Below are 26,010 nucleotides of genomic sequence, written 5' to 3'. Positions count from 1 at the left end.
CCAGGCTGTGCTGAAAGACCAGAGTCAAATGAGGCAGATGGAGCTGGAGATCAGACCTGTTTTCCTGGTCCCAGACACCAATGGTTTCATCGACCACCTCAGCAGCTTAGTCACACTGCTGGACTGCAGGAAGTTCATCCTGGTGGTGCCCCTGATCGGTAAGTAGGGCTATAGTGGGGGCTTCCCCTCTCCCCTAGCATGGTCTGTCCCTCCTTTCGGGCTCCCTCTCTCCATGTCCCACGTGCCCACAGTGCCTGTGTGGTCTGGAGCTGGTCGGCTCGTCCTGTGGGACTGGACTTCATCCTGCCCTGTCTCATCCCAGTCGTTGTTGGCATTCCTTCAACCCCTGTTATCCTTCTCCCTTCCTGCCAGCCTTCTGCCCACAGCACTCAGCAAAACCCTCTCCTCCTGGTTCTTTTTGGGGTACCAGGGGGCTGGAAGAAGCAGATGGGTGTTAAATGGGATTTGGGGGTATTTTGAAGGGAGCAAGGAGGAGGAATTGTTAAACAATCAGAGCAGATAGCTTATCCCAGCTGAGCTGGGGCTTAGGCAGCCTGAGCAAATGGCCAGCCTGTGTCCCAGCGTCTCGAGCTGCTCAAGCCCAGCCCTTCTTTTTATCCTTATAAAGCTTGCAGTAAAACAGCAAGCTGGTTCCCGTTATTGGTAAACACTCACCCTGGCAGATAAAGGCTGTGCTGCTGGGTGGTCTCCCAGGGTGGCGGGAGGATTTGGTGAGATGCCTTTGCTCTGATTGTTTGATCACGCTCTGGGCTGGAGGTAGCGTTCCTCCGGCCAATGTCACTCCGACGCCTGGCACATCCCAGTGCCAGCCTGGCACTCAGAGGATCCCTGAGGGCAACAGGAGAGGTCAGGGCAGGAGTGGGGCTGAGCCTTGCAGAGCCCATGGGCTGTCCCATCCCATCGCCAGCCACAGGAGACCAGGGGCCAGCTGTGTCCCATGGGCATCTCCAGCGTCCAGGCAGTGAGGTGCACGCCTTCTTGCCTGCTGCGCATGGGGGTGCTGTCAGAGCTCTGAGCTTCCTTCTCCACTCCTGGTGTCCAGCAAACAACTCTGCCTGCCCCAGAGCCAATCTCCAGCTGCCACCCTTCCCTGCATGGTGAGCAGCCCAGCTCAGGAGGGATTCCTGGGGCTGGGGTCCCTGGATGAGAGGAGCAGGGGTGGATGCCTGGCCAGCTCAGCACATAAGGTACCAGGGAGCTCTGTGGCTTGGCACTGCAGTGCCAGGGCTTTGTGTGGAAGCAGAGGGAAGGCAGCAGCACCTGCAGAGCCTGGGCAGCCCTGGGGGCTGTGGAGCATGTTATCACCTGAGAGAGCTGGGACCTGCCCTGGAGCCATGGCCCTGCCTCCTTGTGTGCTCCTGTGGTTATTGTGAGGCTTCTCCATCAGTCCTTAGCCAGGGGTGGGCAGCAGGAGAGCCAAAAACTCTGGTCCTGTCCCTGTCCAAGATGCTACTGCCCTCAACCTGCAAAAGGAGCCTGGGCTGCCCTGCCACAAGCAGGATTGAACACCTTAAGTGCCTTCCCATCCCGCTTCCTCCTTGCACAGCCCATCGTAGGAGGGAGAGAGTAACTTGTCTGTCTCCCACTGCTGCCATGAGCCTCCCCAAAGCCCTAAAGACACAACTCCCTGTCCACGCTGGGTGCTGGTCACATTTCTCCTCATCCCCCAGGAAAGCCCTCAGGGTGGGCAGGAAGGAGGAAGCCATCCCCTGGGATGAGCCAGGGGCCTGTGACTGCTGGGACAGAGGCCTTGGTGCCATGTCCCATCACTGGACCAGAGATAGGCACAGTGCCCTTCCCCTGGTATTCCTCCCTGCTCTTCCCAGGGATGCAGCAAGGGGTTAAGCGCCCGACTTCTTGTTGGGTTTGTTTCTCTTGCTCTTTAACCTGCACTGTGCTCCTTGAGCCTGACCCCGCCATGGAGAAGCCAGGCCTGGTGCAGAAGCACAAACAAGCCTCCCCTTTGAAGCCTGTTTAGCTTGGAAGCAGGAAGGCGGATTTCGGGAGGGAATACCAGCTTTTCCTGTTTGATGTTCCGTTCTTGCATGGCTCCCCCCACCCCGGGCCCAGCCGTGCATTGTGTGGAAATGGCAGCATCAGGTCGGTAGCAAGAAGAGTCTCCAGCCAGGGAAGAGCAAAGCAACTCCATGCAGATTTAATTGGAATACCCAGACAGTGAGTGCCAGTCTCACCATGGAACAGAGTGATCACGCAGGCTCCCTGGGCAGTGATTCACAGCACTGGGGAGAGGCCTCAGACCCCGAGCTCTCTCCCCGAACCCCCCAAGGAATGCATAGTTCCCACTTGAACTCAGGACTTGGCTCCAAGCTCGGAAACAATCTTCAGAAATGAAGCCATGGCTGAAACACACACTGTGCGCGGAGGCTCCGCCGTGCACACGTGCGCTCCAGCTCTCCAGCGCGCATGGCCTCATGCACACGCAGCCCAGTGCATGATCACAGGCAGGACGCTTGTTTGCACATCTGGATGCATATTTGTGTGCCCAGCCTTGCCATCAGCAGCGAGGCTGGGCACACTGGGATGCATCCAAATGTGTCCATGAGTGCTTTTGCTTGCACACACGTGCTTGCTCTGCGACAAAGCGGCCCTTCCAGCAGCCCCAGCACCCGAAGATTGGCCCCCTCCTGGAGCTCTGAGGTCCCTTGGGCTTAGGGGGCTGGAGCAGCTGGAGTTCCTGACTGCTTGGCAGCAGTACAAGAGGTTCCAGTTAAGGTGAACAGGCTGGGAATCCACCTGGATTCCAAGCTCATCTCGAGTCAGGACAGATGCACAAAGCCAGATGGGTGAGGTGTTGAAAGGAGCCTGTTCCCTGCCAGGAGCATGGAATGGTGGCTTCAGGTGGGAAAATAGAGCTGGAATTTGTGTGGGCAATAGTGCCAGGGTGGGAACTGCCTGCTTCCTGTTCCCATGTGCAGCCCTGCAGCATGAGGGCAGGAGGTTTCCATGTCAGACAGTGCAGAGCTAGGCAGTCCCACATGGGCAGGAGGCACAGTGCCACTGGCCATCGCTGTGCTCAGAGGTGGAGGAGCAGGATGCAGGAGTTCAGGGTTTCCTGACACAAACATGCCATTGGTTGTGATGCAGGAGTGTGAGGTGGGGGGCACAGCAACGCTCCCCAGTGTTTTGCCAAGCAAAACCAGTTGCCCTTGCCAGTTACACTGTGGGAGTGAGGTGCCTGTGCTCTGAGGGCTGAGCCAGGTGACCCATGGAGGTGGAAGGCAGCAAAGCTTTTCCAGACCTGCAGCCAAGTCCAGGAGCACAGGGACGCTGTGGCAGCTGAACCCAGATTTCCTGAGCCAGCTCCCAGTGCCCCGGCCCTGAGGCCTTGGCAACTTGCATGCTCCAGCAGCAGGTCATGGGAGCACCTTGTCCCGTAGTAACTGTACCTCCTCTTCCTGTTTGAAGTGATAAACGAGCTGGATGGCCTGGCCAAGGGCCCAGAGATGGAGCACCGGGCTGCAGGCTATGCCCGCCAAGTGCAGGAGAGAGCCAGGAAGTCCATCGAGTTCCTGGAGGAGCGATTTGAGAGCCGGGACAACTGCCTGAGGGCTCTGACCAGCAGAGGCAATGAGCTGGAATCCATCTCCTTCCGCAGTGAAGACACCACTGGCCAGCAGGTAAGGGGCATCCCAGACACTTGAGTTATTTGCCACCACCTCCCTGGGGAAAATCAGGGACCTTGGGTTCCCTGAGGTCCAGGCAGAGGGTAGCTCTGTCCCCCTCTTTCCAGGTGACAGAGCTCATGTTTCAGGTCAGAGTGGCCCTGCTCTCCTCTGAGCTGTGTTGGGGTGTCTTGAGGTGGTGCAGCAGTCAAGGGGGTGGAGGTTCAGGGGTTCCCTGCCAAGGGTAACTAACCCTGCCCTTTTTTTTTCAGGGAAACAATGATGACCTGATTCTGTCCTGCTGCCTCCACTATTGCAATGACAAGGCCAAGGACTTCATGCCCTCCAACAAAGGTAGAACATCCTTACATTCTCTTTTTCCCTTCTCTGTTGCATCCCATGGACTGTTCTTGTTTCTCTTTCACGGCCCTTGGATCTGTTCTCTCCTTCCATTTGCCTCTTTCAACACCAAGGTGCCGCCTTCTGCCTCCAGTCAGCCCTAGGCTGTGGCCCTCCCACCTCATGGCCAAATGTGCACCTCACAGCATTTTGGGGATGCCCCAGCCTGTGACAAACCCACCATAAACGTCCATAGAGCCATTTTTGTGGTGACAAAGGGACAGAAGGCGCCTCCTCCCCATGCCCCTTGATGCCTTCTGTCCAGGGCTCTTTTCCCTCCGGATTCCTCCTTGGCATCAGCCACGTGTGCTGGGACCAGACAGCCCCCAGACTGTTGCCAGGGCGGCAGGGATGGGAATCGCATCAGCAGCTGCCCAAGAAATCAACCCGCATTTGTCAGTGCGAATTCTTAGCAGCTTAACTTGTCAGATTCACAGAGAAACCGTCACCAAATGTTTATGTGCAAATGATGCTGAATTTTGAAATCATGTGGATTATGGGGAATGGGGCCTGACAAGCTGACAGCCTCTGGTTTGTAACAAGCAGGCGCATCACCAGCACGGAGCAGAGGATGTTTATTGTTACACATTTCTTAAAGTGTCCGCACAAAAGCTCCCAATCCCGCTTCCAGCAGACCTCAGTCCCCAGTCTGCCTTCCCACTGCTCCCCCAGTCCCCTTCCTCCTGGCATGGGCCAGTCAGGTGCTGGCCCCACTATCCTCAGCCCCAAAACCGTGAGTGTAGCCCGTGTTCCTGGCCACCCTCCCCTTCCCCTCGTCCTGCCGCTCCCTGTGCAGCCAATCTGGGCCCACGTTGGGCTCCCATAAACTCTGTTTTTTCCATTCCCGTCCTGGCTCGGAGGCACTGTGTTTCCTGTGCTCATAGGAACAGTACTCTGGTCACAGGACCCAGCTGCTTACACATACCCCATATGCTTCCCCTGCCTCGCACACACGTAAGCGTGGCTTCCACATCCCAGCCCAGCGTGTTGCGTGCGGGGCAGCTCATCCATCTGGGGGCAAGATCCCTTCGGTTATTTCTCAGGCATCAACTCTCTGGGGCTGGCTAAGCCCCATCCAGAAACGCCTTGGTGTCAGTGGCAACTCCAAAAAAACTATGCAAAAAATAAGAGGTGTCTTTAGATCTTATAATGAGATCAACAGAATAATAGCACCAGCTTCCTGCTGGAGCCAGGGTCACGGGCTGTCTTCCTGGCCTGGATCAAGCAGGGACCTCCTCTTCTCAGCCTGTGGCCAGTCCACCACCCTGTGTGGGCAGCCCGCAGTGATCACAAACTGTCCCTGTGCAGCACAGTGTGGGGAGCAGATGGCCTTTGAGGTGAAGGGCAGTTTCTGAGCCATGTCAGAAAGCCTTGGCAGGGAGCAGGGAGCTGGTAGCATGGAGTGTGGGGGACACACTGTGGGATGGGTGCAAGGGCTGGGGCAGAGCAGGCAGGTCTGAGCTTCACTCCACTCTTTCTCTCTGTCGTGGTTGCAGATGATCCCATCCGTTTGCTCAGGGAAGTGGTTTTGCTGACGGACGACCGGAACCTGCGAGTCAAAGCGCTGACCCGCAACGTGCCGGTGCGGGACATCCCCACCTTTCTCAAGTGGGCCCAGGAGGGCTGAGGGGGCCGAGGGGGGCCAACAGCCCCTGAGCGAGTCACGCAGCCTGTTACTGTGGGAGCCCGGCCTCAGCAGCGGCCTCGCCGTGCCGCCACCGCTGCCAGCCCACCACGAACAATAAATGCCACGTCTTCAACCAGCCCAGAATGGCCGTGCTGTGAAGGGCCCCCGAGGCCAGGCCAGCCAGGAAGGTCATTGCTGTGGATGGTTCACGTGGAGGCTGGGCCGTTGAGGGTCCCACCAGCCTTTGGGCAGTGCCAGTGCAGAGCTGGCGAGCCCCACTGGCAAGGGAAGCTTTGGGTGTGCCCTGTGCTGGATCACCAGCCTTTTGCTTGGTTTGCTTGGGTGCAGAGAGTTCGAGCCACACACTGGTGGCTCTTTGGGTTTGTAGGCTGCGTAGGGCAGAGATTGGGGACGTGCCGGCACGGACTTTGGGATTGCTTAGTCGAGCCTGTGCCCCTTGGAGAGGCCGTGGACTTCAAGGGCAGGGTCCCTCCTGCCCCAGCCTGTTCATCCTGCATGGCCCAAACAGCCTCAGGCCTCCAGCCCCTTCCCCACCGTGCACTGCCCCACGCAGAGGTGCTGCTTGTGGAGAGGCTTGTCCTCTCCCTTATGCAGGATTTTCTTGTTGAGTTTCATTTCTTCAGTGTAGGTTAGTTTTCAGGTGTGTGCCCCACCTGCTTTGCTGAGGGAGGCTTTGAACACCCCCAGTCTCCCACAGCTGCTTTGTCCTGTACTCCTGCCCACCCCAGGTGTTACCTGCCCCTTCCCTTCTCCACCAAACCCCTTAGTCCCACCCTGCTAGCTTTAGGCACGCTTTTAACCTAAGATTCAGAGTGAGGCTAACAAAACTGTCCTGAGACCCCAGAGCCAGCTGTCCCCTCTGTGCCTCCTCACATTTCCACAGGGTCCTCTTTCATGTGGGATCTGGCTTCTGCCCGTGGCTGCAGAGCAGGCTGGGAGGAGCCAGAGAGTGCCGAGGCAGCACTCAGCCCCTCATTACTTGCCCAGCTGAGAGGATCCTCTCCCAAGGTGCCCCATGGATGGAGCCGTTGTCTCATCCCTGGGTCACTCATTCCACACTGGGATGTAGGGTTCATGTGCTGCTAAGCCTGCCACATCCCATGTGGTCCCATCACCAAGTGTCCTGCCCCAGTGACACACCAAATCCAGAAGCTAAGAGGGAGCATTAACCCCTGAACTGGAACTCCTGGAGCTCTGTCAAGTCCCAATCCCATGAGCTGAGGGTGGGAGTGACCCCAAAGCCATCCCTGGTCCCTGCCGGGGCACTGTGGCCATAGAGGGAAGTGTCAAAGGTGGCAGAGGAAGCAGCAGGATGGAGCCCAGCATTTTCTTTCCTGTGTGGATGGCTTAGGCCTGGTGTCTGCATCAGGAAGCCCAGTTACCCCGTGCCAGCTGCCAAGCCTCATAGCAAGGGCCAGCACCAGCGTCGAAGCCTCGGCAGCACGATGGAGCTGTGTTGGCTCACCTGTGCCAGAGCAGTGCCCCAGCCTTGGGGCACTGGGCAGAGGGTCTGTGCTGCAGGGCAGAGCCTGGCCCACAGAGACTCTGGGGTGCCCACAGCTCGTATGGGTCACACAGAGCCATCGTGAGCCCACCCGGGGCCATGGCACCCACAGCACCCACATCCCAGTTCCGTACCCACAGCCACCCTGGCTCAGCATTGCAGAGACTTTGCCTTCCCCGTGCTGGGTGTGTTTTAGTGTTTGTTTTCTAGTGGCTCTGCCCCAGCACTGCTTTCCAAGGCCCTTCCTGAGGTACCACCAGCTTGGAATGCCCTGTGGCTCTGCCAGGCGCCAGTTCCTTTTGCCATGTCACGGGCTCCATTGTGGGACAGTTTCGATGCCACCAGACCAGCTGGCACAACAACAAGTGGAGGTTGAGTGCCCCATGCCTGAGGCCATCCGTGCCAGGCTCCCGGGAGCCCATGTCTTGGGGCAGTGTCCGTATTCAGGCTATTTTGTTAAGTTGCTTTTAATAATTTTTAGTATTAAACTAAACATGTCTGTGCAGCCTGGTGTGTCATTTGCTGTCGGCAGGTGAGTTGCTGTGGAGGTTGGGGTGGGGTGGGTGGCCACCAGGGAGGATTCGTGCTTGCAGCAATGACAAGGGTCTGTCCCACCTGTGTCTGCTGCTGCCCCCAGCTGAGGGGCTCTGGGCAAGCAGACACACAAAGAAAGACCCTCAGGGCACCTCTCAGGCCTGCTCAGCACCAGCCCCACACTGGCCAGGCCCTGCCCTGAGAAGGATGCGAGAGGCCACGCGTGTTAATGTCACTTTTATTACTCATTCCATTTTGACTATAGAAAAAAAAGGGGCAAGTAGCCCGTGTACAAATTGGACGTGATACAGGGGGGGCCGGGGCCCTGCTGGGCGCTGCCAGCTGTGCTTTGGGTGCTGTCACCACCACCAGTTGTCCCACAGCAGCTCCAGGGGACACTGCCGACCCTGGGGGACTGGTACAGCCCCGGGATGCTCAGGGGGCAACTGGGCAGGAGTGGCCAGCTCAGGCTAAGGCACAGTGGCTTCAAGGCTGGGGACAGTTGCTGCTGGCAGCTTCCCGGGCCTCATGTGCAATGGAGAGGAGGGGGCTCGGGAGGGGAGTGAAGCTTCACATTAGCCCCAATGAAGGGGTCAGGGCACGAGCTAGGGCGGGTCCAGGCTGGGGGCACTTGCCCACACCAAGCAGAAGGTGGGAGAGGAGGTGCAGCAGTGGTGGGATGTGCCTGGAGGGGACTCAGCCCCAAGTCACACGGACCCACTGGGCTCTGCTCCACAGACCCTTCCCACAGCCCCTGCCCACCTCCTGTAGCTGACAAGCCAGAGACTGCTTTGTCTTTGTCGTGGACCCCTTGGCCCTGCCCAGCTGTGCTGGGGACAGGCATCTTTGGCAAAAATAAAAAAATAATAAAATAATCAAGGCTAGTGGCCACCCAAGGGTAAAGCCGCCGGGTCCCGAGGCCTCCCTGGCTATCCCTGATGGTGGTGCAGCGCCAGCTGGGACAGGGCCCAGGGGCTCAGTCTGGGACAGGCCCTGCCCCAGCTCCTGCAAACACGGAAGATGCCGGCCGAGCCCCTGGGTCAGGATGGAGGGTCAGTGCTTGCTCTGAGCCAAGGAGCATTGCCATTCCCCGGCCTCTCCAGCATGGCTCAACCGCCCTATGCCTGCAGCTCAGACCCCACCACCCGCTCCGTCAGTCTGTCCCCAAGCCCCCAGCTTGGCCCAAGGGGGTGGTCCAGCACACACCCCCCAGCCCAGCATGGCCGTGCCGGCCGCTCTCGCTCAGGACGGAAGCGTCGCTCCAGCCACGAGGGATGAACTACTCACGGGCCGCAGCGGTCGAGGCGGCACAGTCCGGGTCCTGTCACGGCAGAGCCAAGTGCCAGCGGGTCCCACCGTGAGGCTGGGGTGACACGGTGGCTGCTGCAGGTGTCCTCTTGCCCAGGGGCAGCCCTGAGGTAAGGAGCGGGCTCATGTCCTCCAAAGCCTCGGGGCACATCTGGCCTCACAGCTTGTGCATCACTCCCGCCCGGTGCTGGAGGCCCGGCAGCCCCCACGGCCAGAGGGTCAGTCCCTGAATTATCAGCTTCTCCCAGGCAAGCCATGGTGCTGGGCGCAGGACACGCCAGCCAGCCATCCTGGAGCAGCTCTCATGAGACCTTTGCTACAAGCCAGTTCTTCAGGGCCAGCGGCAGCACCAGGGGACGAATGCCCATGGCTTCTCACCAGCCCCAGCTCCACGTGGGGCAGCAAGGGGAGCCCAGTGGCCTCCCCAGCCCCCCGCAGGGCCAGGGTTAGGGGGGCGAGTATCGCTCTATGGTCCGGGCAGCCTCGGCGTGGAGGTGCGGAGCCTGCGCCAGCACCTCGGCCGCCTTGTCCTGGCTCAGCCCCAGGTGCTCGGCCGTGAACTTGGCCAGAGGGTAGAGGCTCTCCATGGTCTTGGGGTCGCTGAGGAAGTGCGAAGTGTGGGAGAGCAGCTCGGCCGCTTTCTCCTGCTTGAGCCCCAGCTGGTCGGCGGTGAGGCGAGCCATGGCGTAGACGCTGTCGGGGAAGTCCAGCTTGGATTTGCCATCAGGGCCAGCCGCGTGCATCTTCATATGGCTGATGAGGTTGCGCTGCTGGGCGAACTTCCCGCCACACACCTGGCACTCGTAGGGCTTCTCGCCCGAGTGGATGCGCATGTGCTCGGTCAGGCGGTACTGGCGGGTGAAGCGCATCCCGCAGGCGTCGCAGGCAAAGGGCTTGAGGCCGAGGTGGCTGCGCATGTGGCGGGTCATGGTGCCGCGCTGCGTGAACTTCTTGCCGCAGATGGTGCAGGGGTAGGGGCGTGTCAGCCAGTGCGTCTTCTCGTGCTGTCGCAGCGTGGCTGGGTCCTTGTAGGACTTGTCACAGGAGGAGCAGCGATAGGGCCGCAGGATGTCACCCAGCCCTGGGCCACCTTTGTCCAGGAAGGGAACGGCCTGCTCGGCCGCTGCCTTGTGGTAGAGCTCCTCTTCGTTGTGGGCCTCCACGTGGGCGTTGAGCTGCTCGGAGCTGGGGAAGCCCTTGCCGCAGGGGATGCAGACGTACAGGTTGTCACCCAGGCTCTCCGGCTCATAGCCCAGGTGGTTGCAGTAGCGGTCCAGCGTGTCACCGGGTGAGGGGCCCTCGCTGCTGCCTGTCTCCTCACTTGTGCTGTTATCGGGCTCCAGATCATTGCTCTCCACACTGGGGTAGCGGGGCTGCGGCGGCACAGGCGGTGACTCGGCCTTATCCTCACGCTCCAGCTCCTTTTCCGCCTCCCCCTCATCCAGGTAGGGGCCCAGGGGCTCGTGCTTCATCCAGCGGTACATCAGCTCTCGCCCGTCAGCGCGGGGCAGCGGGGGCTCTGCGCAGGGCGGTGTGCTGCGGAAGGGGTCGGGGGCATGGGGATGCCCCCCCGGCTCACCACCTGGCGGGGAGTCCTTGTAGGCAGCAGCGTGGCTGGCCAGGAGGCCAGCGCTGACGGGGGGGCTGTCGTGCCGTGGGGGCAGCGAGGGCTCACGGGGCTCGCTAGGCAGCAGGCGGTCAGTGGGCAGGAGCTGGGCGGAGGGGCCGGTGGGGCTCTTCTTGGAGAGGTCGAGGCCACAGGGCGGCGAGCAGTGGCGCTCGGGTGGGCACAGCCCGTGGGGGTGCAGTGGGGTGCCCTGGGCAGCTGAGGCGTACAGCTCCCCGCACTGTGTGTTGAGCGGTGCCGCCGGCTCCACGGGCGGCAGGTCCACAGGCCGCGGTGTCCCGGAGTAGCAAGCCTGGATGACCGGCGTGGTGGCGCGCAGCCCGCGGCCCAGCTTGTAGGGCGCGTAGCCCCCGCGCAGGTGGCAGTACTTGCCGCTGCGCTTCAGCTTCTTCTTGCAAAGGGCCACCAAGCCGGGGATCTGGAGGTAGCTGGCGGCGGCCAGCACAGCCCCGAGGCTCTGCTCGCTGCCTGGCTCACACTCGGCCAGGCGGCCGGTGTAGATGAAGTCAAGGATGAGACGGAAGATGCCGGGGCTCACCATCTCATGGTCCAGGTTGAGCAGGTTATCGTGGACCACCAGCGACTTGAGGTAGGCGCTACTGGCTGCCAGGATGTTCTTGTGTGCACGGAAGAGCGCGTTCTGCACCACGATGATCACGTCGCACAGGAAGCCCTTGGTGCGCTGCGTGTTCAGCTGCAGCAGCAGCTGCCGCGAGTGGCTCGGCACCTCCATGGCGTCCAGCATCCCGCTCCTCGCCCTCCGCCCTGCAACACACCGGCCACCCCGTCAGTGCTGCAACCAGCCCCACGTGCCCCCTGCCGCGCGCGTCGGGGGGTTCACCCGCGCATGGGGTGGGCGGTGGGTGGGTGCGGAGGGGTCAGGTCTCAGCCCCACACACCGCTCTGCCCGGGCGCCCGGTCTGTGACACCACTTATATGGGGGCTCGTTTCTCCGCGGATCGGGGGGCGGGAGGGGAGCGAAAACCCCCGAAGGGTTTTGGAGAAAGTGACATCACCCGCCTCCGCCTTCAGCGCCGCACCCGGCCCCGTCCGCCCCGGGACCCCGCGGCCCCGTCCGCCCCGCGGCCCCGCGCCCGCCTGCCGGGACAGCGCGGGGAGAACGCACAGAGCCGGTGCCCGGTGCCCGCCGCCCGCCCGCCGCTCCCCGCGCCCCGCCGCGCCTCCCCGCTTCTTATGCGCCCCCGTCCCGGCAAGCGGCCGGCCGGACACCCCGGGCACCCCCGCCCCCGTTTCCTCCCCCTGCCTCGAGGTGAGCTGGGGGACGGTCCGGAGAGGGGGGAGCGGGACCTCCCCTCCCCGCCTCCGTTCCGGTGCCGGTGCCCCCCGCCCAGGTGCGCAAAGCCAAGCGCCGGCGGAGTTGTTTTTTTCCCCATTTTTGGGGGTGTCCCCCTCCTCCTTTTACCTGGGCGCCCGGTGGCCTCCGCCAACCAGCTGAGGTCTCGGTGAACTCTCATGGCTCAGCCCCTGGGGGGCCGTCGCCGGTTGCTGCTCCCCTCCACCCTCCTCTTCCTCTGCTGCTTCTCTTCCTCCATACCCCGCGCTCCCGGCCGGTCCTACGGAACGGGAGGAGGAGGAAGAGGTGGTTGTGGAAGAAGCAGCAGCGGTTCCTCGGGGTTCCCGACGCCGCCAGCTCGGAGGTGAAACCCGGGCTGCGAACTCCCCCTGACCCCGGCCTGAACTCCGAGCAGCGCCGCTGGCTGTTAAAGAGACGGCGGGAGGTTTTCCTCCTCCCATCCCGGGCGGGGCACCGGCAAGCCGGGCCCCCCCTTACACACCCCTCCCTCCCCATCCCGGTCTCCTCCTCCTCCTAGCCCGGGTTTTCCCCCTCCCGGTCTCCGACCGCCGCGCCCCGACCGCCCCCTCGGGGGTCTCCATACTTAGGACATCGCTCTTTGCCCGAAGGCACCCCGGAGGAGTGCCAGGAACCCCGAAACTGGGGGGCTCGGGGGTGTCTCCGGGCAAAGGCTGATGTGTCCCCCCCGTCGGTACCGCTCGTAGGGCGCCATCTAGCGGTGCCCAGGGCGCTCCACCCCCGCCCGTTACCGCAGGCGGCTCCTCCCCACGCAGGTGGGACCCGACGGGGCGGACGTTGGAGAAGGATAAAGTGGAGGGGTCTTGCTTGCTGCGCCACCCGAGGGATGGGTACTGATACATAAGGGGGGGAATAGCACCTAGCGGGTGGGAGAGCTGAAGTGGGTGCCATCGTTTTAGGGTGCTTAGAAGGGACCCCAATGGGTGGAGGTGATGTAGGGAAGGGTTTGGTGGAGGAAAGGTGAAGAGCAACCGGCCTTAATTTTCTGATGGTGCGGGAGGGCAGAAAGCGGGGGGCGCCCACAGCACTGGCGGTGGCCGCGGCTCAGGGTGGGCTGGGGTCTTGCAGTGGCTTGGGATGAGGAGAAGCAGAAGAATGAGGAGCAGGAGAAGAATGAGGAGGAGGAGGAGGAGGAGAAGGCAACCTCACATTTTCCCCAGCTTCACCCCTCCAACCGCCCCAGAAAAAGCTGCTGGGTTAGGGGTGCAGCCCGGGGTATCCCCCTTGGCGCGGAGGGAGCCGCCTCTTGATTCACACTTTCACTTCTCCTTTCTCACAGCCGCAGCCTCTTGCACAACCTCCTGGTACAGCGAAGCATCGTGATGGGCTTCTCCAGGCCGGCCGCTAATTCTGGGGAGTGCCGCTGGCACACCCTGAGCTGAGCAAGGCCCTCTCTCTCAGGCTGGATCACGCCTGGTCCCTTGGTGAGCGGGAGCCAGTGTGGGGGCCCTGAGACAGGGTTTGGCGAACCCTGAATTTGGGACAAGAAAGGATGGGTGCTGGCAGGGAAGGGGCATGGTGGTGGTAGCCGTTGCCCTCATGGCTCAGGATCACTCACTTGGAACTCATTGTCAGATTTCCATCAGACCCAGGGTGTCCCAGCTCACTACGGAGATGCCATCCTTGGGACCGGGATGGAGTGTCACTGCCCATGAGGACCCTGCTGTGGGCTCATCCCAGGCATCAGCTCAGAAATCCCCCTCCCTGCTCCCCATCCTGGGTTTGTGCCCACAGGAAGCACAGAGATCCTGGGAGCAGGACGTGGGCGACCCTCGTTAGAGCCGTAGTTTAATCCCAACTCCCCGGGCACTAATTTCTCCCCCTCTCTATTTTTTCTTCTCTCTTCAATTAACGGCTGGAAGTGTTTCAGGTTCTGGCAGCGAGCTCTGGACGTCGCTGTGAGCGATGGCTCCCGCGGGCTCCGTCCCGGTAATTTATGGGGCTGAGCTGCATAAATCACGGCAGCAAGCGGCTCCCAGACAGCTGCGTCCCCCGGGGCCGGCCGGGACCCCGGGCTGCCCCAGCTACCTGCTGAGTGACGCCGAGCCCTGGGGGCAGCGGCCGAGGGCGGGGAGTGGAAAAAGCTTCACTTTTTCCACCTTCTTTTACAGCTTCTCTCCCATTCCCGGCCTCTCCCAGGAGCAGAGGGGCGGATCGGTGTCCGCAGGGGTCTGGGGCAGGTGGGGGGGGCTGGTTGCACTCGTAGCCCCCCTCCTGTCCTGCGTAGTCTTCTGGAAGGATCCCAACCCGAGTCTGACTCAGCATTCTACACCCAGAGACCCCAAAACCTGCCTGATCTCCCCAGGGAGCCGCCCCGATGTCCAGCCCTGAGAGCAGGGACGGCCGCGCTGCGGGATCGCAAGCAGAGCCAGCGCCTGCAACCGGGAGCGTGCAGGGAAAGGGGCATTTTTGCCTCAATGTGCTAAGCAGATTGGAACCAGCTCTGGTTAAGTCATTGGCTCTGTTGGGAGGTCTGAGCTGGAGCGTCTCCCGCCTGTGCCCCCTCCCCACGATCAATCAAAGTTGCAGCAAATTAGCCCAGATGCTGGGAGATTCGGTTCAAATCCAGCTGTGGTTTGGATCGCGTTCGCATGCCTGGCTTCATGTGGGACCTGGGCTTTTGGACAGGATACAGCCCCCCGGTCTCTGCAGGGCCCTGTTTCCCAGCGCAGCCTCTCCCCAAAGCCCACACACATGTCTTCGATTACGGCGCCTTGGCCAGCCGGGCCGCATCCGGCAGCGCCAGGAGCCCGCAGTCCCCGCTGGCAGCTTGCACTTCATTTCCCCGGCGGTGCCGGGCCATGGCAGCCCCCCGCGCCCTGCGCTGCGCCCCCTGCGTGTGTTCCCTCCACCTGGGCTGGGGCCATGAAACTCGTGACGGTGCTGGGCTGTTCCGGGCTGAGAGTGGATCGGTACTGCCCAGCCCACCCCTGGTGCTGTTCCCCGAGTTAGTCAGGGCTCGGGGGGAGTCTGCATGGAGCCCTCCCTGCTGTGAAACAAGGCTAGGATAGGCACAGGACACTTTCAGATGCTCCCAGGGTACCCAGTGTCTCATGAGAGAGGCTCTGCGAGGTGGCAGGAAAGGCAGAGCCCCTTCAGCACACCACAGTCCCCTTCCTCAGCCAGCATGGCCAGGCTGGAGGTGACTACTCTCTGCTGCACAATCTGGGTGGCAATGCTGCAGTGGGAAAAGGGGGCCCCTTCCCTGTGGGGCGATGCTCAGGTGGGTGGGGGGCACTGTGCAGCAAAGCTTGACAGGGCAATGGGACCGTTTTCTTATGGAGTGACACTGAGGGGACCCCTCCTTGCACGGTTATACTTGGTCAGACAAGGGTGCCCATTCCTGCAAGGTGACATTTCATGGGGCAGGAGGACCCTTCCTTGTGGTGGGATGTTCAGGTGCACAAGAGACAAAATCAAACAGGGGCTGAAGTTCGGAGGAACCTCAGGTGGTCATCACCTGACCCTCTGCTCCAGGGCTACTCAGGACCTGCCCAGGACCATGCCCAGATGGCTTTTGGATATCTCAAAGGACAGTGCCTTCAGCACCTCCCTGAGCCACCCATGCCAATGCTCCTCTCATGGCAAAAATGTGTTTCCTGGTGGTCTGAGGAACCTGTGTCCTGGCCCTGGCACTGGGCATCACAAAGCTGAGCCTGGCTTCATCCTTTCCACACCCTCCCTCCAGGGATGTGTATGCACTGATCAGGTCCCTGGAGATTTCTCTTTTCCAGGTGATTTGAGATGTCTATCTCTCAGCACTGGGAAGGCGTTCCTGTCCTTTAGTCTTCTTAGTGGTCCTTCACTGGACTCTGTCCAGTATGTCCACATCTCTCTCATACTGGGGAGCTCAGCACTGGATCCAGCACTCCAGAAGTGGCCTCCTCAGCACTGAGCAGACAGGAAGGATCCTCTTCCTGCTGCTAATGCTCCTCCTAACACAGAGCAGGACACCATTCATCTTCTTAATCCCAAGGACAGGTGGTCAACTTGATGTCCTCCACGTCCCTCAGGTCTTTTCCACCAAGCTGCTGTCCAACCAGATGGCACCTTGGATACCTCAGAGCCCAGGCCTCTTCCTCTCCAGGACCAGTTTTGCAATTCCCCTTGTTGAACTTTGTGAGGTCCCTGACAGTGGAAGGGGGCAGTGGGACACTTTCCATATGTGGGGATGTTTGGGGAGACAAGAGCACCCATCCCTGCAAGGTGATGTTTTGTGGAGCAATGGAACCCTTTCCTTGTGGGGTGAAGTTTTATGGGGTGATGAAAACCCTTAACTGCAGGCAGGTGAGGATCCCATCCCTGTGGAGTGATGCTTGGTGAAATTACAGGACCCCATCCCTTAAGGGTGATGTTCTTGGTGCAGCAGGACTCCTTCCTTGTGGGATAATGCTCAGGTTGGGTGAGGAACACTTCCAGTGGGGTGACATTTTGGGGGGACAGGTGATGAGACTACTCTGTGGGATGATGCTTCATGGGGCAGTGGGACCCCTTAATCATAGGGCAATTCTCAATTAAACAAAAAGACCCAACCCTGCAAATGTGATGTTGTGTGGCAACGGGACCCCTTCCTTGTGGAGTGGTGCTTGGTGGAGTGATGGGACACCTTCCTCTTGAGGTGATGCATCATGAGGCGATGGGACCTCTTCTTCATGGTATCAGTGTGGCTGAAGAACATTTCTGATGGGCTGATATCTGGGGGAAGAGGTGAAGAGACCTCTTTCCTTTGAAGTGATGCATCATGAGGCAGTAGGAGTAGGACCCCTTCCTTGTGGGGTGGTGCTCAGGCAAGTGAAGATTCCTCCTCTGTGGGGTGATGAGGTACTATGGGACCCCTTCCCTCTCAGGTAATGCTTGGTGGGGGGATGACACCCTGTCCTTCTTCAATCCCCCTCATCTATCACCACCTTCCCACCCACCACCTTTCCAAGCCCCACAGGTGGACCTCCCCGTCGCCACCCACACCACCGGCCCCCCTCTACACCCCTCCGCGGCAGGGACACAGCTGGAGCCACTAGTGGGAAGCCCACGAGATGGCAGCAACGGGCCACGCTCCGGGATGCGACATCCCTTCCTCCCGGGGGCCGCGACCCCCCCGGTTCCCCATCCCGGTCCCCCTACACGCCCTTGTGCGCGTCGTGGGTCCGGGACGGGGAGTGGAGGGGGTCGCAGCCCCCGGAGGAGCGGCGGAGCTGCGCAGCCGGCTGCTGGTGGGCCGGCCCCGCTTGCTGACTAATCCCGGGGCTGAGTCACGGTTGCGGCGGGGAGCGCTGCGGCAGCGATTCCCCGCCTCCCCTACCCGAACCGGAGAGCCCCGACGGGGCGGGTGCCGGTGCTGCGTGGGAAAAAAATAGGGGAGAGAACGGGGACACCCCTACCTAGCCGGGGGGCAAGGCGTTTCGGGGGGTTCTACGGGGGTGGCAGCAACTTTAGCGGGGCGGTTGAAGGAGGATGGGGGCATGCTGGTGAGGTCGGGGGGTGTTTAATTTCCTGAAGCGCTCTGCAGGTATTTGGGGGTGTAAGTGAACAACAAGAGGGGTGTCGGGGGTTGTGGCTCCAGTCCCCCGTAGCAGCGTGTGGCCTTGAGCAGCGCGGCCTTGCGCAGCGGCGGATGCTGCGGGCGCCGATGCTGCTGTCAATGACAACGCCGCTGTTGCTGTGGCGACCGGTGTGATGCTTCGCCAGAGCAGAGTGAGGTCAGACGGTTCCAGCAGGAACGGGGGGAATGAATAGATGGACAGATGGATGGACGCATAAAGGGGGGAAAGGATCCCCCCCAGATCCTCCTGCATATGACTCTAGGCCCATCTTGGGGGCAAAATTATTTCAAACCACAAAGCCACAACCTGTTTCTGTGGCACTGATGACTTTTGGAGAACACAGCCTTGGTGGGAGCACATGCCAAGAGCAAGGGTGCAGGGAAGTACGGTGCTGCAACGGGGTGTCCCTCTATGTATTGTAAACTCACCCCTCAACATCCCTTTTTGCTGTCCCATCCTCCTGCATAGGACTGGCACCCTTGGGTACTTGGGACACTGAAAGCGCAGGGATTCTTATGAGGGCATATGTGACAGACACAGCTCAGGACTCTCTGTAGGGTGGGTGGTGCAGGTGAACAGGGGGCACCCCCAGGCTGGTGCCCGGGAGTGGGGACCCCTGTGCAACCCCTTCCCATGATGGGGGACTCAGACAGCCCCAAATCACCAGCCCCGTGGTTAACACCACGAGACCAGGATGGGGCCATACTCTGGCCCAGTGGGGTGGTTGGGCGGCCACGGGTGCCCTGGCCTCCCCTGGGTGCCCGGACGGACACCCCGACAGCGCCCTACGCCACAGCGCTCAGGGTGACAGGACCCTCTGCTTGAGTCTCAGTGGGTGCACAGCCCGAGTCTGGCGGCAGGTGGAGGAGGGATGCGAAGTGCTGGGTGCTGCTTCAGTGTGCACCTGGAGGAGCCGGGCCCCGGGGGGGGCGGATCGGGGAAGCCAGGGGAGGCGGGGGTCCCACAGCAGCCCGGACCCCCTGCCCAGCTCCGGGCCGCTGTCCTCCCCCCGCGCCGATATAAATAGTAGCGTCTTCCCGTTCCCTAAATTTCCTCGCTGACGTAGCGCTCACGTCATTGTGTAGGTTGATGCTTTTCTATGAATGAGCCGAGATCCCCGTTACTACAAGCCCGATCCTATAAAAGCCCCGCGCGCTGCGGACAGCGCAGCACCGACACCGGCGCCGGCCCCGCCGAGAGCCGCGGGGCCCCTGCCCGGCCCGGCAACCGCGGGGCCCGCAGGAGGTCAGGCACCGGTGGGCTGGCCCGCAGGTAAGCGGGGACGGAGCCCGGTGCGGGGCCGGGAGGGGGCAGCGGAGCCCCGGGGCACCGGGAGCTTCACCTGCCAGCCCGGGGTGCGGGAGGCGGAGCGGGGGGGAGCGGGAGGCCGGTGCGGGGGGGCAGTTCTGCGGCGGGCGGGGGCGGTGCGGTGCTCCTGGCGCAGCCCCACGTGCGGGCCGGGCGCGGGGGCGGCGGGGGCTGCGGGGCGGTGCGCGGAGGCGGGCGCTGAGCGCGGGGCCGCCCCGGGGGGGTGCGCGGCGGGACCGGCCTCCCGCGCCATGCGGCGGCTGGGGGGGCGGGGAGAGGGGGGAAGCGCATCCCTGTGTAGGGCGTTTGTGTGTGTGTGTCCCGCGCTGCGGTGACACCCGGCCCTGCTGTCCACCCCGCTCCCAGCCTCACTGCATCCTTCGCCGACGGGACCCCCAACCCCATCCCCCGGTGCCACCACGTCCAGCACCCTGCACCTGTCTCGGGTTCCCTCGCACCCCAGTACTCCCCGCTCGGGTGCTGCCAGATCCGCAGCCCGGCGGGATCGGTCGCCTTCACCCCGGTGCGTCGAAAGAGCGCGGAGATTCCGTCTAGAAGAGCCCGAGTCAGCGCGTCGGCACCTTGGCTCTAGACTGCTTACTGCTGCGTAGGGACAGGACAGTAACAGTCTACAGTCATGGCTACTGAAGCATGACCCACCGCCGGCCCCGGCCCCGGCCCCGCCGCAGCGCTGGGAGGTGGGGCGGGAGCTGTCCGTGGTTCTGAGCCGTCGAGGAGCGCGCCCCGACGGTGGGGGCTGGAAGGCGGGAAGGGGCGGGGATGGGGGGGTGTCCCGGTGCCCGCCTGACCCCGCTCTCTCTTCCCCCCCGCAGACACCGACCCCCCCACGGCGGACGCCCCCCCGCCTTCCCGCTGCAGCCCAGGTAGGGGTGGACTCCCCGGCGGGGCGGACACGCGTGGGAGGGCAGGGGGCGGGGAGGGGCGTGGGCGGATGCTACCGATGCTGCCGATGTTCCCCCCTCAACCACCGAGGGCCCCCCCGTGCCGCCGGTGGGGGTCGGGCGCGATCGCTGCGGTGGCGGAGCCGCCTCCTCGCCGTCGCCAAGGCACCGACTGCCCCCCCAGTCCCCCTCGGTAACCCCCGCTCCGACGCCTCCCGGGCGACCGTGGCTTTAGATTGTTACTGTGCCGCTGGGGGGGTAACAGTCTACAGCCATGGTCGCCGGGACAGGCGGACTCGCAGCGCGGGCAGCTCTGGCTCCCCTCAGCGCCCACCCCCGGGGGTCCCCGAGGCGGCCGAGGCGGGGCGGCGAGGGTCCCGTCGGGGGCTGCCTGCCTCCCGGGGCAGTAGGAGCTCACATGCAGGATGCAGCTCACCGCACATCAACTCTTACTGTTAGGGGGGGCGGGCGCCGAGCGGTTCCTCCTCTGGCAGCGGGAACGGTGGGGACCCCCGCTCTGAACCCCCCATCCTGCCCCCCGCCCCGCAGTCCCTCACCTGCCCTCCCGGCGGGGCCCCGCGCCGCTCGGGGGCCGCCCCCGCCGGCTCATCCCGCAGCGTCTGTCCGCTCGGCAGCCGCGGTGCCGTCCCACCCTCCGGTGCCCCCCGTCCCGCCGCCGGTGTTCGGGAGGACCACGGGACGCCCGCGGGGCCGAGGGGGCCGGCGGGACCGAGCGCGGCCCGCGGGGTCGAGGCGGGGGCGGCCGGGGGCGGTCGCGGGTTGCACAACCCGCCCGTCGCGGCCAGGAGATTCCTGAGCGGCGAAGTCAGAGCAGCCCGGCCTGCCCCGACACCGGGCACCGGGCCCTCAGCAGCCGGCAGCGACCGGTGCTGGCGGGGCAGGGACCCTCGCGGGAGGCACCGGGGATCCACAACCCCAGGGACGGGGACAGAGGGGACTGGAAGGAGAGTAGTGGCCACAGAGACCCTGGAGGAAAAGGGGGATGCCTAATCCCATGGGGACACCAGAGGTGGGGATCAGGCCTCAGTGGATGAAGTGGCAGTGGCAGGAGGACAGGGAGAATCCCCAAACAAGAACCCATGGTCCTGGGATACTGCGGCTCCAACAAGGAGCTTCCATGAGTGTCCCACCTAAACCGTGTATGGGCCACACAGGGTCCCCCTGCTCACACTCCCTCTCTCCAGAGCAGCACCATTAGCAGCCCCCATCCACCCATGGGGTCATTTACCTGGCACCTCTGCCCTCACCTAGACAGGTACAGCTACCATCAGGTCCCTGTGGCCAGCAGCACCACAGTGCCACAGAGGAGCCATAGGCAGGGGAGTACCACAGGGACAAAGTGCCCACTGTGCACTGCCCCAACTACTACCTACCCCCTGTTTATTCCATTGCTGCTGCTGGTAACAGGCCATGCACCTCCCATCTCCAAGGAAGGGGATTTTTGGGCAGTCCCAGGTAAAGCTGCAGCTTTGTTAGGCACATCCATGCTGTAAAGGTGCTGCTGTCACAAAACCCACACTCCATTCCCTGGAAAAACACACCCCATCCCCAGGGAAACACCTCCTTGTCTCATCAACATGGAAGTTCGGGCTGTGGCAGCACCTGTGTCCCTTCCAGGGTACCCCTGGCTGAGGGGACATGTCCCAAAGGCAGCACTGTGGCCCCTCAGACCCGATGCTCCTGCCTGGGAAGGCTCCAGTTGTGCTGTTGTTGTTTTGAAGGCTAAGTCTCTCCTGCTGACACCCTGGAATTAGTTTTTTCTTCCAGAGTCCTTATAAAAATATCCTGGATTCCTGACATCGGGACTTGTCTTCCAATGGCACTTCCAAGCCATTGGGCCCGGGGCCAGCCATCAGCTTCGAGGGACAGAGGCCATCCAGCTCCTGTGTCCCTCCTCAGCACTGAGATCACAGCAGTGCTGGGAAGGATTATGGTGCCAAGGAAGACCACAGCCCCTGCCATGGCTGACTTGCTACTTGTCACTTTCATGGTGGAATGATGCTCAGCAAGGCACAGGCAGAGCACAAGCACTGCCTTACCTCAGCAATGCTCCCAGTGGCCTCAGCACACACTCCTGTGCACGGCCAGCAGAGTGGGAGGGCGTCTTTCTGGGACCTCCAGCAGCCGTGGCCCTACAGAACCCACAGCTGAGGACTGGGCTGCAGCCAGGGGCCCAAGGTACTGTCCCAGGCAGGATTTCCCTGTGCGTCTCCAGGAAAGCACGTGGCCCCAGAAAACTTCTAGCTGAAGCCTGTGACCCACTCCTGGCTTTGCCAAGTGGCATGCCGGCAGTGTGGGCACTTGGGGTGGTCTGAGGAGGGCTAAGCCAGCATGGCCGGTGGGGGGTGCAGGGAGAGGTGCTGCTGCTGCCCCTCCCAAAGGGCCGGGCAGCTGCCCCCTGGCCGCACACACTGTTATTGCCATCTGACAGCTCTTGGCGAAACAGCCTTTTGTGATTCAGCCGTGTTTATCCCAGCCCGCGGCCCGGCCCAGCGTGGGTTTCCATGGAAAACTTCCATCCAAAACAAGGAGAGAAGGAGCTACAGCAGGAGTGACTCAGCCACAACTGGAAGCTTCTGCGGGTGAAGCAGGGAAGGGGGGGCTGTTCCCAACGGCTTAGTCCTGCTCTGGCAGCGGGGCCCAGGGATGGCCCCTGGCTCTCCCCTGCCTGTGCTGCTGCCTCCTCGCAGGCAGGGGCCAGGCAGCTCTGGGGGAAACCACGCGTGCAACAGGCTGCAAAACACATCACTCTCCCAGAGCGCCCTCTCTGCATGCCAGTTCCAGTCCCTGCTGGGGGAGACAGGGAGGAAGAGCATGAGATGAGTGAGGCTGAAACCCTGCCACGATCTGAATCTGATGCCAGGCTTGGTGGGACATCTCCTTTTCCAGCGCTGCCCATGGAAGTCCCTGCCTGTGCCTGGTGTACCCCATGTGGGTGGGCTGGCAGAGTGGGCAGCAGAGACCCCAAGCTGACAGTGACACAGGGGGAAGGGGTACAGAGAACTGGGGGAAAAGGTGGTGGGAGTTTGTGGGGAGACAGCAGTGCTGGCAGTGTCTCTGCTTGTGCTGATCTTCTCCCACCCTCCTTGGGACACTGGGAGAGGGTTGGGGGTCCTGTTCACCCAGAAGGGGGGAGCAAAGCCCTTCCTTGCTGAGTCTCAGCCCCCCGTGGCCATGGCGGGCTTCTCACAAGCCCTGTGGCCATAAGCAGGGCCCTACCTGTCTCTGGGGTCATGCAGGTGACTCCTGTGGCTGTGCTGGGGTATGGAAAGGGCTCATCTGGGGAGAAGGAGGATGACATTCCCCCTGCCACAACTGCCAGGCTCTCGTGCTGCCGGGTAACACCGGTGGCTGTATCAGGGCCCTCTTGTCCCAGGCCATGGCATGGCTGCCACCCAGAGCCCAGGCTCACTCCATCACTCCCTCTCAGGGCAGCAACTGCTCCATGCTATTTTCTGGGGGGAAAGCAACTCCCCTGGGCCATGCCGGGTGAGAGAACAGGAAACTCTCCATCAGCACAGTGAATGAGGGAAGGAAGGACATCACTCAGTCATGCCTTCAGGCTCCCCACTGCAGACAGCTGAGTGTGGCTGCATCGCAAGAACGTACTTGGATTTGCAAGAGAGGCAGGGCCAGCCCGAAGGCGCCTCACCAGTGGAAAAGGGAGAGGGCAGGATTTCCATGGCAAACCCCTCCTTCAGGTGAGGACACCAGTGACAGCCGTGGGAGGCACTCTCCTCCTCCCACTGCTCACACAGTAACCTCCCCCGGAAGAAGGACGAGTTTATCTGTTTTTATTAATTTATTTAAACCGGTACAGGAGCCGCCCGGCAGGAGGCATCTTTACGCAGACTCTGGGAAGAGGCAGGTACCGCAGCGCTCCAGCTCGGGTCTCCCATCCCTCAACATCCCTCCCCAGCCCACCCGAGGGAGCTGCCTGCAGTGCCGGGACCGCGCCGCTCTCTCGCCGCACCCGGGGCGCCTTTCCCTTCCCCTCGCCAGCGCGTTGCCGGTGCCTCCCTCCCCCTGCTCGGGAGCTGCCGGGGCCGGTGGTGCGGGGGCCGCGGCTGCCGGGCCTGCCCCGCGGGGCGAGCCGCTGTGCCGGACATCGCCGCAGGGCCGGAGCTCGGCCGGCCCCCCGCGGCTGCCCCGGGCTCAACACGGGCAGAGCAGAGCGAAGGCGCCCGTGAATTGCCACGGCTGGTCAACGTGTTCGGCCAGAGCAGCTGCTGTAGCCGGGCACACAGCCTCAAGATGCAGCCCGACTCCCAAACCAGCCTCTGGTGTCCCTGGCATGGCCACCAAGAAGTGCGGACACCCCACATCTTAAAATCAGCCAGGACATAGCCCAGCTGAAGGGGTAAAGTCAGCCACCACTGCCCAAAATTCCCCATCCTCCTACCACCACCACTGTGCTGCTGTGTAACCAGCCACAAACCAACGGGTAAAAACTTGACAAGTCTGAGACCCGCTCGTTTCTGCTGCATTGGTTTAACCCACAGCAGCTGCTGGGCCTGTTCCCAGCTGAGTGAACACGGGAAGGGCCTCAGGCTCTGGCCCTCTGCCTGCTGCTCTCATCCTCTGGCCCCTGCAGGGATGACACCGCACTGCTCCGCTGCTCAAGCAGGGGGAAAATGAAGAATTTATACTCAATTTCTCCTTTTAGCAACTAAAAACCCTCAAGGAAAGCCATGGTTAGAGAAGACCTGCAAGCACAGCCCTAGCCTGAGACTGGTGCCTGGCCTACCTTGGCTCTGCACTGGGCAGCAGCCAGGCAGGACGCCTGCAATTGTAGCAGCAATACAGATTTCCCTGCACTTCTGGAAAATATTATCAGAAACACATCTGCAGAAACAGAGTGACAGGGTTTTCTTGTTCATGGAGGCACTGCGTGCAGGGAAGATTCAACACACACAGCGAACCAGCAGATATTTCATTCCTGAAATAAACACCAGCCAGGAGTGAGGGTTTGCCAGATCTGGACCAGCTGGAAGCTTGGCTTAACAGATACTAAACCCCGAGAATCTTTGGGGGGTAACAGCTGCATGAGCTCAGTGATCTGCAGAGACTTCCTATGGCTGAGCTGAGGGACCCTGATTTTGAACAGCTACTTGAGTCTCTGGAATCATTTCACACAGAGCAGCGTCACTGTCCAGCCTTCAACTCCCAAACAGTCACACTACGTGTCATACAACATGTTACATACATGTGTAATAATATATATGTATATAATTTTATATACATATGTACTCATGTACACAATAAAGCTGCAATAAAAGTGAGATGAAGAACCATTCAGCAGCCGGGCCCTGGGTGGGCAGTGCAGAGCAGAGCAGTGCAGGGAGCTGCTGAGGGCTCTGTGCACACACGGGGACCCTGATGTGTCACCAGCACGGGGGGCCGCGCGTGGCTCACCAAAGCCCCGTTTATTGCACAGCCGCTCTCAAGCCTCCCCAACCCCTGGGGGCTCGGCCTGGCCCTGCGCGGGGCGGAAGCGCTCCAGGAACTCCAGGTAGGCTTCCTTCTGCGCCGCAGCCGCAGGGATGAAGTGCCCGCCGGGGTGGGCGAGGAGAACCGGCTCCACAAAGCACTGGGCCAGCTCCCTGCTGAGCGGGGCCGCGATCACGGCGTCGGTGTCCCCCACGACGTGCAGCGTGGGCAGGGCGATGGGCTCGCGGTAGAAGTGTGCGTGTGCCGGGGCTCGGCTGGCGAACCCGGCCACCAGCACGGCGAAGGCCACGGGGAACCGCGGGTCGCCGCGGGCCCGCAGCGCGCACACCATGGCGGCCAGCGCCGCGCCCTGGCTGAACCCCAGCAGCCCGTCGAACGGCCCGTGCTCCGCCAGAGCCGCCGCCACGGCCGATAGCGACTCCTCCAGCCCCACCGGCGCCGCCGCCGCCTCCCCCGCCTCGAACGTGCCGGGACCCGAGAACCACCAGCCGCGGGGCGGGTCGTCCCCGTCGGGGTCGTCCTCGGCGCCGGCGGGCACGGGGTGCGGCGCGTCAACGGCCAGCAGCTCGGCGCGGCCGCGGAGGGCCTTGCGCAGCGCGCCGGTGCGCTGTCGGAGGCGGCGGGCGCTCTGCCGGTACCCGTGCAGGGCCAGCACCCGCAGCGGCCGCGCCTCCGCCATGGCCGCCCCACCGGGAGGCCACTTCCGCCTCCCGCCCAAACGCTGCGCGCTGATTGGCCGCGGGGAGGAGCGGCGGGACAGACGCGGCGGGGCCGGAGCGCGCCCTGGCGGC

At 62.3% G+C, this 26,010-nt stretch overlaps 3 protein-coding genes across 4 annotated transcripts in view; 1 reads left to right on the top strand and 2 right to left on the bottom strand.

The window, feature by feature from the left end:
- The window catches only part of SMG6 (SMG6 nonsense mediated mRNA decay factor), a 108,188-nt gene extending 100,488 nt beyond the window's left edge, over positions 1–7,700 (top strand). For both annotated transcript variants that reach the window (XM_071575421.1, XM_071575420.1), the window contains exons 16-19: positions 5–158; positions 3,448–3,659; positions 3,917–3,998; positions 5,540–7,700. In XM_071575421.1, the coding sequence (XP_071431522.1) occupies positions 5–158; positions 3,448–3,659; positions 3,917–3,998; positions 5,540–5,670 (579 nt within the window). In that variant the 3' untranslated portion in view covers positions 5,671–7,700. The remainder of the gene's footprint in view (positions 1–4; positions 159–3,447; positions 3,660–3,916; positions 3,999–5,539) is intronic.
- A 253-nt stretch (positions 7,701–7,953) lies between these two features.
- On the bottom strand, positions 7,954–20,364 carry HIC1 (HIC ZBTB transcriptional repressor 1). The gene is made up of 3 exons (XM_071574860.1): positions 20,305–20,364; positions 12,088–12,238; positions 7,954–11,429 (listed from the first exon to the last, which is right to left on the bottom strand). Exons 2-3 carry the CDS (start codon positions 12,137–12,139, stop codon positions 9,484–9,486), a joined length of 1,998 nt encoding a protein of 665 aa, XP_071430961.1. The 5' UTR covers positions 12,140–12,238; positions 20,305–20,364; the 3' UTR covers positions 7,954–9,483.
- Positions 20,365–23,533: 3,169 nt separating this feature from the next.
- Positions 23,534–25,985, bottom strand: OVCA2 (OVCA2 serine hydrolase domain containing). Its single transcript, XM_071574862.1, has one exon. It carries the CDS (start codon positions 25,896–25,898, stop codon positions 25,212–25,214), a length of 687 nt encoding a protein of 228 aa, XP_071430963.1. The 5' UTR covers positions 25,899–25,985; the 3' UTR covers positions 23,534–25,211.
- Between the last annotated feature and the right edge of the window lie 25 nt (positions 25,986–26,010).

The sequence above is a fragment of the Pithys albifrons genome, chromosome 21 (genome assembly GCF_047495875.1).
Source record: "Pithys albifrons albifrons isolate INPA30051 chromosome 21, PitAlb_v1, whole genome shotgun sequence".
NCBI lineage: Eukaryota > Metazoa > Chordata > Aves > Passeriformes > Thamnophilidae > Pithys > Pithys albifrons.
The sequence above is the reverse complement of the archived record's forward strand: the minus strand, read 5'-3'. Positions and strand labels throughout refer to the sequence as shown.

Bases quoted from the DNA above. Each gene is read 5' to 3' on its own strand.
- OVCA2 (XM_071574862.1), bottom strand. From the start codon at position 25,898: ATGGCGGAGGCGCGGCCGCTGCGGGTGCTGGCCCTGCACGGGTACCGG.
- HIC1 (XM_071574860.1), bottom strand. From the start codon at position 12,139: ATGAGAGTTCACCGAGACCTCAGCTGGTTGGCGGAGGCCACCGGGCGC. The intron at 11,430-12,087 runs GTAAAAGGAGGA...GGTGTGTTGCAG, and splicing joins GGAGGCCACCGGGCGCCCAG to GGCGGAGGGCGAGGAGCGGG.